This window comes from Dunckerocampus dactyliophorus, chromosome 10 (assembly GCF_027744805.1).
Source record: "Dunckerocampus dactyliophorus isolate RoL2022-P2 chromosome 10, RoL_Ddac_1.1, whole genome shotgun sequence".
In the NCBI taxonomy this organism is placed as follows: Eukaryota; Metazoa; Chordata; class Actinopteri; order Syngnathiformes; family Syngnathidae; genus Dunckerocampus; species Dunckerocampus dactyliophorus.
The window spans coordinates 21,114,838-21,127,014 of record NC_072828.1 but is presented as its reverse complement, the minus strand read 5'-3'; the positions used below and the strand labels follow the sequence as shown (position 1 = coordinate 21,127,014).

The 12,177-nt window shown below is 40.7% G+C and overlaps 1 protein-coding gene across 4 annotated transcripts in view; it reads right to left on the bottom strand.

Annotated features, from left to right (window-relative positions):
- Positions 1-11,778, bottom strand: part of LOC129188774 (collagen alpha-1(XXIV) chain) — a 111,532-nt gene extending 99,754 nt beyond the window's left edge. For 2 of the 4 annotated variants that reach the window (XM_054789763.1, XM_054789761.1), the window contains exons 1-3: positions 11,754-11,777; positions 9,666-9,736; positions 7,310-7,866 (exon numbers count right to left, since the gene is read on the bottom strand). In XM_054789763.1, the coding sequence (XP_054645738.1) occupies positions 7,310-7,362 (53 nt within the window). In that variant the 5' untranslated portion in view covers positions 7,363-7,866; positions 9,666-9,736; positions 11,754-11,777. Of the gene's footprint in view, positions 1-7,309; positions 7,867-9,665; positions 9,737-11,753 lie in introns of all 4 variants that reach the window. The other 2 variants (XM_054789762.1, XM_054789760.1) reach the window with 2 other exon arrangements.
- Positions 11,779-12,177: the final 399 nt, after the last annotated feature.

The window sequence follows — 12,177 nt, the reverse complement described above, 5'->3', positions numbered from 1 at the left end:
ACGAGTGTAAGGGATGTTTAGAGGGCTCTAATAAACTTTACTTAGATGGTCATAAACATGTTTTCTATGCTCTTAACTACACAAATATTTCATTTATAAATAAGGAATCCTACTTTGTGGAAATTCATTCATTACGGTCTGGAACCAATTAAACACATTAAACAAGGGATTACGGTATACAGCTGACACTTTTTTATTGCAGTTAATTGGTTCCAGACCAGAACACGATAAGTGAATTTCCGCAAAGTAGGATTCAATATTAACACAATGAATAATTTCATAGTTAGAGCATAGAAAACCTGTTTATGACTTTCTAAATAAGTTTTTTTACCATTAATAGAGACACATAGTAGAGATATGAAATAACACCCCGATAGTCACCTTTACACTCCTATTATTATTTGTATACACCATATTGCTAATGCGCAGGCTACGGAATCACTGTAGGAACAAGGGTTTCAAATGAACTGGGGTAGAAGGACAAAGGAAGAAGCCAAAAATGTACCACTTCCACACGGAATGGGAGAGAACGTTTTTTCTATCTCTATCATGTCGGACATGCCATGGCTGACTAATGCAGTGTTGAGGTAACGTCATGTCATGTCTCATCAATGTTTTGTGTCATTACTTATGCCTAGCGCCCAGAATACCAAAAACGTTTTTCTTTCAATATTTTTTTTACCAATAATGGGCCATACTCAACCACAAAACAGCGATCACTTTTTCATTAATTATTGAATTATTATTTCTACCCAACAGAGTGAGGCAATGATGTTCGAACCAAGATGTAGCGAGGGACGACTACAGTGATATGTTAGATGTACAATGACTTGTACATTATCTTTAAAATCAGCACACACTTACAAGGAGCCGAGGAAATATCATGAATTTTTTAAAATCGCCCGTACGTATTGTAATGCACATGCACAGCGTCTACCACTGCACTAAGTCAATAACTTCATGCTCTGTTGTTAAACAAGGCTTAAAAACATAAAATAATGTCACACATTTCTTATGACACAAACCACAAAGCTCAGTTTTGCTCATCCACAAACAAACACTGAGTCTGAGTTTTTCAAAATCTCCACTTTGTCTCCATGGCCATTTATGCGGATTAGTCATCCACCCCCCAGCCCCAACCCTACACCACAGATAAACTGCAGTCCTGTGTAAAACACTGGAAAGTAATATGAAACAACACTGGCATATGAAGCTTTTATTTCTGTCATTTGAAAACAATAAAGAATGGAAGGCAGTAAGGCTTTACTACAACTACAGTGATATGCCTCCCAGTCTTTGCACTTAATGGAGATGGCGGCTGAAAGTAAGCCAAAGCTCCCCAAACACTGCTCTGTTGACTGAGGGAAATACCGCTATGTGGGGAGTGGGTGTCATGTCAAGACTATAAATAATCACAACTTACAACTAACCCTCAACGATGAATCCTTACACAGTAACAGTAACATGGCTTTCTCCCCCCGAAAATGAGCTTGGGTCTTCAACAATGATCCATTCAGCTAAGCAGAAGACTGAGAGGCACAGTGCCTGGAATACTTTTTACAATGTTCAGAAGGAACAGACAACACATTTCTTACATGTATCATTATTGACTGCAAGGTGAGCAGAGACATTAACATAATATTGTTTAGATGTCGAACTTGGCAAAACACCAACCCAATCATTAAGGGCGAAAAAGCCTGAAAAGTTGTAAATCTATCCAAACAACTCGAAAGTGTTTAAGATCATGCAGGCGTAACAGAGAGATACACATAACGGATGTTTGGGTTAGAAACTATGCACAAATCCAGCAGCTAATTCTACAATTTTGTTTTGCCTTTGCAAAAACGGTATGAACCATGTACAGAATAATTTGTTTTATAGTCATAGGCTCTCACTGCAGTTAAGTCTAACTTAGACTGAGCCAAATAGTTTTTTTTTAGCAAGCATAATAACTGCAACGTCCCTCAATCAAGGTCAGCAAGAAGCGACTTTGGCGCAGGACTACATGTGGTAAACACTAACAAACCAAACGGTACTGTACTGAACTGTGCTTTTCTGAATTTTGAATTAGCCTGTGTATGAATTGTGCTTTTTAAATCAACTTGCCCTTGCCGTGCCTACTGTGAGAAGTGGCGCGAATGCCAACAGGTATCTGGGCTGGCCCCCTAATATTACAGACCACTGCAGAAGGTCATATTAGCTTGACAAGATGATATGTTAGTCTTATCATCAAATTGACTGGTGAAGGTGCCAGGTGCTTATTGTTGCTGCAATGGTAACTTCAATAGAAAGTGGTTTGATGGCGCTATCTGCAGGGAGAACAACAGACTACTGCAGCTTGAATCCAGCAGTGGGAACTGTCTCACAAGTAAATTCCCTCAATCTTTTCCAGCAGGAAGATGCTTTGACAAGATGTACAATATCATATACTGTATGTCTGTAATTGTTTCCTAATGTGTAAACTATGAGAGGCATATTGTAGGACAGGGGTCACCGACGTTTTTCCTTGTGAGAGCTACTTTTACAAAATGAAATTGGCCAAGAGCTACTCATTTTTGTAACATGTATTTTCAGAGCTTATTTTAAACCCAAACAAAGCAAATATGCTTGTTTTACCAGAACATTAACAAAATGCTGGCGTCCACAAGTCACATTTTGTATTTCAGAATGCATTTCTTTCTACTGTTCTTTCATTATTAACTGGAAACCTGAATGAAAAGCAGGCTTGCGGGCACCACGTTGGTGACTCCTGTTATAGGGCATATTATAGGTATCAAATGTAGGCATGATTTGCGTTTTTTTGCCATTTACTGGGGATCTTGGAACGTACTGTATGTCATTCCTGTGTCATCACATTTATATTTAAATGTCAATTACTCCCATTGTGAAAACACTAATGGCATACACGTCTGGCACACAAGTTTATAGATTATACTTTGTGGTTTGTTCTCTCTCTCTCCACCATAGCAAGGCAAGCATGGTGAGTGTTTGGCTGGTCCTTGAAGGTTGGTGACTGGAGTCAATAGGTCAGTGCAGACCAGAGTAAAGATTGACTCAACAAGCGGACAAGGAGCTGTGAGTAAACTTCCAGTGGCCTCTATTGTTTCTGTTGAGGGTAGCGCTGCAGATGTTAGAAGGTTTAAATGTACTCACTAAAATCCTTATAGCCATTGGTGTGCAGAAAAAAAAAAAGTGGGGAAGGTGTAATCTTTCCATGCGTGATTTGTTCATTGACCATTGGCCCAGCTAAAAATTCATTTTAAGAAAACTACTTTTTTTAAAAAGTAGTCCTGAAAATAACGCAATACAAGTGGTCCTCGGGTTATGTATGAGTTCCGTTCCGAGTTTTGGTGTAAGTCAGCTCTTATACTTAAATTATACCTAAATTAACTCCTAAATCATTCACGCTGTACACAGAACACATGAAAGACATATAAAATACAGTAATAAAAAGATTAAATATAAGAATTTAATTAAACAGTAATTTTAAAAAAGGCAAAAATTCCTTAGTTTTATTCTTGTGGGAGCGTGAGAGACATGAGGCGTGAGAGACAGACTTATTGGGAGGAGGAAGTGTCGATAATGAGACCACTACGCTGCTTATACTGTTATCACTGTCCATTTCATAGGAGCAGATGTTTTCACATGTTCAAGAATACCATCGTAATCTTAAATGATGATTGCCGTGGTTCAACAGCTGGGGCAGGGCATGCAACCGATGCTGATTTCACCAGACGAGTCTGTCTCACTGCCTTGGGAGTCATAACGAAAATTAAAACTATGGACAATTTAGAGTCACCACTTAACCTAACATGGATGTTTTTGGAATGTGGGAGGAAACCTGAGTACCCGGAGAACATGCAAACTCCACACAGAGATGCCCAGGTGAGAATCAAACCTAGGTCTTCCCGATATCCAGACTGTGACTGTGTGGTCAACATGCTAACCACTAGACCACCGTGCGGCCCTGTTTATATTTACAGTATATTTGTATCATATCAAAAGGATTACATTGTGATTTCCCAGAGACGGCAATGGACAGCATTATTGCAGCATACCGTCGTCCCTTGCCACGTCGAGTTTTGAATTTCGTGCCTTCACAATTTTTCCAAATACATTAATTCATTGCTGTTATTGCTGTTTTGTGGTTGAATATGGCCTATTATTAGTAAAAAAAAACAAAAAACAAACATCATATTTAAGCAAATTGTATGTATCCGTGGTCTGAATTGAGCATTTTCAAGCATAAAAATGCACAAAAATACGAATATAAGGCATTCCGAAGATGCATTAAAGACGTGATATGTATCACTTATCACTTACCCTGGTCACTAGATGTCAGTAATGTTACTGTAGCAACGGGTGTACAGTGTTTACTCACTCTGTCACAGTTCACCTTTTGCGGATTTGCTGTTTTGCATAATTTTTTTTTGTGCTTCTTTTTGTTTTATTACAGAGTAAGAACACTGTTACAGGCCGAGCCTGGCCCTTTTAGAAGAATTGCATTGTGGAAAGTTGTGTCTCTCTCTCTTCCCGCTCTCGTCTGTCTGCACCACCCATTGTTTTGTGAGTCCTGATTGGCTATAGACCATTGTCAATCAATCTCCTTCGTGCCGCCATGTCTCCTGTGTCATCGCTACCTTGCTTGCTTGCTCGCTTGTAAATTAATCTTCCGTTTGAAGAAGGAGGTGCCCTGTGACTATTTCAAATAAAAAACTGGCTAAAAAATGTACTAAATTACATGACATGGCGTTATTCAACCGCCGTTATATTACATTGATGAGACAATAGCCACTGGAGGAAGTACGCTGTTCAGAAAACAACAAAGAACTCTCCCAATGCTACTGTGTGTCGTCTAATATTTTTTATTTACTGTTATTATGTCGACTATATTCGGTAGTACAAGTGTAAAGGTGACTATAGGGGTGTTATTTCATGTCTAGAGGGCTCTAATGTTAAAAACTGGATTTAGAAGATCGTACAAAATATTCTATTTATAAATAAGGAATCCTACTTTGCGGAAATTCACTCGGATCTGGAACCAATTTACAGCGATAAACGAGGGATTACTGTATTGTGTTACTGTTAATAATACTTTCAATCAGAATCAGATATACTGTAGATATACGTCTACTTGACACATTCCTCACCTTGTCATATAATGGGCCGGTTATCGGTTTCAAGGTATAATACGTTGGAAATACTTTGTCATGTCCTGTGTTATTCCTCACAGTTAGAACGGGGCTTCGCTGTGCTGAAACCACTGGCATGGCATGTGTTGACAAAAGTCAGCAACTAAACCGTCGCGGCATAGCTAGCAGTGATGTCAGCTGCCCTGCCGGCATCAAGCGGTGCCGGTGTGACAAGACGTGTGCCCTCGTAGTGTTTTGCATCCCAAAGCGCGTGGATTTAGTGTGTATTTCACATGGCTTTGCATCTTTTAAACTAATATGTTAGCACATAATACTATTTCAGTGCATTTTTGACATGTATATAAGTATTAAATTCATATGACCGCCCCATTCTAAACCCTCCTGCTTCCGTCACCTTGACGTTCTCCTTATATATTATGTTATGTTATATTATATTAATTATATTATATATTATATTATAAGATTCAGGTCCAGCAAGCCCCCCCCCCCACTTCAGTCGCCATTGTTAAACAACACAATCGAGCTTTAAGCCCTAAATATGCCCCTCACACACGTATTAAATACATTTAAAGTACAAAATGTATCGGTACTCACCACTAATGAATGATAATGTAAGATGATCGATAAATAGATAGAATCGGAGTCGCAGCACTAAACCTTGATATGTTCAAGGACCGCAGAACAAAATGATGTTAAATCTCAACCCTCGAAGTGAAACACAACTGAAAGAATGTCTGCTGTACCGTATTATCACATATTTAGAAATGATTTCCAACTTATGTTGAATGAAATGTGTTTTCTGCGGGAAAAAATGTCCTACTTTCAAAAAATAACAAAAAAAAATGTGCAAATGTGCGGGGATCTTTCGTACTTTGTAACAGAAGAATTACGTGTGCAACAATTTAGTGACACTCAGCAAAGGACTATGCAACACTGCAAAATGAAACAAACCAAAAACACCAAGTTGCAACAGAGGAAAATCATCTTAATAGACAGAATCCCCTAATACACTTTAAGGAGAGATGTCTGAGGGAGTGGACACCACCGTGAGCAGTTGTGGACTAAGTGTCGTACTCAAGAACACTGCAATGCCCAGGAGCTGACCTCTCTCATGCATGCAGCCCCAGCTTTTATCCATGGCAGACTTGAACATGCAAACTTTCCATCCAAAGCCAAATATATGAGTCAGTGATGATATACCTGACCCAATGCATGAACATGACCTCATAGGACCTACTCGTCAGCGCCAATGAAGGTTCTCAAAGGTTCTGACTGGTTGTGTGCGTCTGCAGCTACGCCGTCCAAAGCCAGTGACAGCAAAGCAGCAGCAATGCCCACAACAGTGGCTGATTGTCTGCTTCTCAGGAGCCAGTAAACCACTGATGCATACACACTAAAGTCTCTCAGTGAATTCAAAGGAGGCCGCTCAGTTAACTCGTCTCATTTTCACTCATAAGGATGTAAAAATAGCTGAGAGGATTTCAGGTCCACTTTGCTTGGAATAGGTAACTGGGAGCATTGTATTGTAAGCCCCTTTTAGCTCACATCTGGAGCATATTTATAGTAGAGAATTCATAATAGTATCAAAAAAATATCCAGTAAAACACTCCGAAAAAGTAAGGAGTGGATTTTTGTGCCTCCACACCCTGAACGTTCAATTCTTTATGTTAATAATGCACACTCCTGAGGAATGTTCAAGAAAAACTTTTTTTTTTTTTTTTACTTCACTTGGATTCCTCTTGAACATCTTATCACTGGCATGCTGAGTAAGCACTTTCTCCTCCAAGCATAATGTAGGACATCCCGTGGTATATATGATCCTCTATAAGAGAGCACACTACAGTACAACATTTCCAAATGGTTGTAACTTTTCTCACCATACTCGTCCAAGTGCATTACTTTGGGAGCTCTTGGGCAGCACTGAGCCAGAACTTTAGATAACGGCTTATATTAATAAGCACAAGGCTTATTTGGCCATTTAAAAGAATGAACGGCTGCAGCAGTGTATAAGTTAACCGCGTGTTTAAATCCGTTAGCAGCATTTCAAATAACAAGTACAGCAATCATTTCCAATCAGCGTTTTCGACATACAAACACGAGTATGTTGAGTGAAAACCCAACGTGACATCATGCTCGTTAACCAAAAGCACACTTACGTTGCTGCCGCGGAAACGTGTCCACTCCTTGTCCGTTGAGCTCCTAAATGCATTTGTATGCATTTGTCCAGGCAGCAGAAATCTGGGTGAAAATAGAATCACGCTCGAAAGGATACCTGCTCATGGGCTAACCCTTTGGAAGCAGCCGAGAGTGGACGGGGGGAGTAATGTTACTGCCGCCTCAGAGATTCTTCATCGTTTTATAGTCCGCAGGAGAGATCTGTGAGTCTGTTGCAGCAATGCGCTCCGGAGCGCGCACCAACAACACGGAGTGGTCTAGACCCAAACTGAAGACGCACGGCGGTTTCACGCACACATTTAGCAGGTCAGGCTATCCGAGATGTTCACCTGGCATTCACGGAGCATCAGACTCCTTTGAGAGGCTTCTTCTCCACAAGCTGCGCGCTGTGTCTTTACCTCCAGGCGGTGGTGTGCGCTATGTGCCTTGACTTGCACTGATGGGACGACACAACTCCTACTTACCAGCTGCTGGTGTTGGATTTCACCACGTTCTGCCTTGTGACATCACCACAGATAGTCTTTTGGCATGTGTGCGCCTAGTGTGCAAATGCACAAAAGAACAAGTACATTAGAAGCTTATTTCGTCTCTATAGGTGCCAAAATAAATAATTTGGTAGCTTGGCATCGACCCATAAATAAAACTGACTTTGGTTGTACTTGGTTGTACTTTTGGTTGTACTTTTCAATACAGTGTTCCCTCACTCTATCGCGCTTCACCTTTTTGGGGATTTGCTGTTTTGGGAATCTTTTTAGTGCTTCTTTTTTTTATTACAGCTATGAACTTGTTACTACATGCTGAGCCTTTCCCTTTAAGAAGAATTGCATTGTGGGAAGTTGAGTGTTTCTCTCTTTCTCTCTCCCTCTTTCTCTCTCCCTATTTCTCTCTCTCTCTCTCTCACTCTCTCTTCTCTCTCTTCTGTCTGCACCACCCATTGTTTTCTGCATCCTGATTGGCTGTAGACCATTGTCAATCAATCTCCTTCTGCAGCCATGCCATGTCTTTGCTAGCTTGCTAGCTTGCTTGCTAGTGTAACCCGCCCTGCTTCACACTGCCCGCTCCGGGGCTCGAAAACAGGAGGACTAAAACCTACTCAAACCAAATAAAAACTAATGTAAATGCAATTGATCTGTTCCAGACAGCCAAAAATGTTAACATTAAACGGTTTTACAATTTTACAATTATAGCATTACATGCAGAAAACACTTCGGAATGCATATAAATGCATATAAATGACGAATGAAAGGTATAAATGAACATTTTTACCTTCAGTTTTACCTTGACTGACGGCGTGATCGTTGACAAACAAATGTGGCAGTGAAATCCACTTGGATACCACCTTCATGTTTTGCAATGATCTATTTCTTGAATTCAATAGTGTTTCTCACCTTCTTTAGCAAAATCCTGGCACTCGCAACTCTATTTGGCTCCGTTGTGAGTCACTTTTCAGCCGTAATCAAAAGTAAAAGCAGAGACTTGAACTACAGAGTCAACCGTTGATGACATCATAGACGGGCGACGGAGACTTATGGTTCTTATATCCATGTATTAGCAAGCTAATACCCTGCTAACAAGCAAATTTTGTGTTAAAACCTTATTAAGAACACGGTTGGACTCACACAGTGTATTAACAACACGTCTATATATACAGTATATATATATATATACTTTTTTAAGCATGTTTTCTCCAGGTACTTCAGCATCCTTCCACATCCGGACAACAGTCAGCCTAATTGGAGGCTATAAATTATCCGTATGTGTCAATGTGAGTTTGAACGGTTGTTTATTCTCGCAATCCGGCCCTTCACCCGCCGGGACTAGAACCCTAGGTCCACCGATCCTCGCTAAATGAGAGTTGAGCGCTGGACGCCGAGGTAAAAGCCCAAGCTGTCAAGTCGTCATCCAGTGCAGCTCTTAAGGCATCAGGTTTACCACACCAGCTGACATTCGTTACATCATCCATGACCATAAACAGGATAAGGGGTATTGAAAATGAATGGCATGGAATCCCAAATATTGTGTTGTTGCTATTGAATCCACACTTATGATTAGAACCCTTACACAACATTTCTCAATCAAACAGGCTTTGACCCACTTCCACTGTTCCAAATCCAGAAGAACACATCAGCCAAATACAAACAGAGCTCTGTGGGTCCCTGAGCTGCCCATCCCACTCCCCCTCCACCTACGCATCCCACTTCCCTTTTCCAAATGATTATAGCCTCCCCCAGCTCACACTGAACAGACGTGCAGTTCGTATGAACTTGGGGATGCTACTGGGAGACAGAGCAGCTTTTATTACAGTACACAGTAAACCAGAACAGTTTCAGTAATTACCTTTAATGCCTTAATAGCGAGTAATGTCAAAGGGACACGAAAACCAGGACCTCCGAGCTCTCTGCCAGCCACTGTAAACAACACGGTTAAGAAAAAGCATGAATTCCGTGTTGCATACAAACATGAATCTTTTTGTGCAGCGGAGGTCAGTGTGCAAGGAAGTAAGTGGATGAGATGCTTCCTCTCCCTCGCTCCCTCTCTCTCTGGCTTTGCCATCAGTTAGTATCTCAGGATAGCAATGATTCAAGCAGATGTTTTCACCATTTTCAAGGAATCTAAAAGACGAGATGTTGTAGTTCGAACATTTGGTACATGGACAAAAATATTGGGACATAACTGTCAATCAAATAGGAGTTGAGCTGGCCTCTTCAGTCTGCCTGAATCTCAGTCATTCAGTCAACTGTATGCCTCAGGTTCATAAAAGTAATTGGTTGTAATTTCTTTTAATTTGTTAACCTTCTAAATTGAGTGACACGTTAAAGACACCTGTAAAAACAATTAATTTTTTTATATGCATTTTGCTGGGTTTCAGTCACGTCAATTTCGGCGAGCAGGCTGGAAGCAAACAAAAGATACGGCCACATACACGCTCAGCATGTTTGTGCAATATTTTGGAGATTAAAGTGAATAACAGTGCATGTCAGTGAAATGATTTGCTCCAGTTGTGTGAGTGTGCATGGTGTGATGCATGAAGACATGAAACAGTTGAAAACAAGACGATGGAAAAGCAGTGAACGCTTATCTCAGCGTCAAACATAATGAAAATAACATGTCTATTTGTGTTCTTGCACCAAATCAGTCTGCATAAATACATTATTGTAAGTGTCCCTCATTGTTTTGCTGCACTGTTTGGCAAAGTGTGACCTCCACACCCAATTTTCTGCGGCTTTTACGCACTATTTCCGGCTGCTAGAAGCTAGCTAGCAAGCCACGCTTCCAAGCCCTCCTGTGGAGCATCGCTGGACATTCCAGGTGGCTGCATTTCACATTTTCGAGTATCGACAATATTTTAACTTTGGTTTTAGTGTAAATTGTGCTTCTTGTTGCTCACTGTAACCTGGAGCGTGTTTACTGGGCTCGACTCGACGTTAGCAAACGCTGAAAAAAGTTTTTTTGGTTGTTTCCTGCACTTTTTTCCCCACTATGCACTATGATGGACTATCTAAGTAATAGCGTTTTCCGAAATACATATTTTAACAATTTCCAGAACGGTGCATGTATACGTTGCATTTGCTCTGATTTTACATAACTTCTAGTTACGGATACGCTTATTTGCCCCCCATCTCTTTGAGGTCGGGGCTGACAACAACCAGATGTGACGTCACGTGAAACCTCAGCAATGTAAATTGCCGATGGAGTTGGAGTGCCATATAAAATCTCACGTAGGGCGTCACTTTGAGTAGGGTCGGCTTTGATGACGGGCCAAAAATAGCTGCAGCACACCCAAAAATTATAAAAAGTCTTCCCAGAATAATACAGAAAAACAAAAATGTTATAGGCCCAAAGGTGAGTCAAACTGAATTTCTTCACAACTTTAACTTTCTGTAGGTGAAAAAGCCAGGCGCTTATACTTGGGTTCATGTAATGTAGACATAGAAGACATTTTTAATTACAAGGTCAGTTTTCTGCAGAAGTCACTAACATAGACTGAGTAGTTATTCTTTTAAATAATCAAATTTTAATTTGTTAGTAACATGAGCCTTTTGCATATACTGTATTCTGTACGCTCTTAATGTGAAAAAAGTGAATGCAGATATGACCTACTCTACACTTCTAAATCTATTGTAAAATCAGTTCAGTCAAAGCTGTTCAAGATGTGTACTAAGAACCAAAGAACAACTGGTTTTCACTAATCAGAATCAGATCTGCTCTCTTTTTTTCTCATGAGTAATGGGCAGATGCGTGTACACTGACAGCCCTCTGTAACATAATCCCTTCCAGCAGGCTTCATAATTTATCTATTGGGATGGCCAATAAATGTAATGTAAAATAATCTCAATGACAGTCCGCAGACTGACGGTCTTAGACCGTGACGACAGTGTGTACATGGAACAAGACAGGATGAAGGCAAACTACATAAGGTCTCACCGTATGCCCATTGTAGCAGTGCTGTCATTGTACAAATGTCCAATCCGTGAAATGTTCCCGTCCAATGTCCGATTGATTTTGTTTCTTTTGGGCAAGCGGGAGGTCAATTTGTAGAGCTGTGTCACAATGGAGAGGGGAATGGTCTGTAACCACACCTGCATTGCAGCCTTGTCCGTCCCGTTTGAACAACAGCAGGTGAAACTGAATCACAGTTGTTATGCTTTCCAGTTGGACATGTTGCTATTTCAGAAGATTGACTTGCTGTAAAGCTGGGCATACACTGTGAATTAGAGCAAGTCCATTTCAAGCCTGATGCTTAGTCAGCCTACTCACTTTTGAATCGGGGCCAATTTCAAGCCTAGGCGGGGGTGTCAGTTGTCTAGTGTGCCGGGGGAAACATGGAACGATTGGCTGCTCCACACCG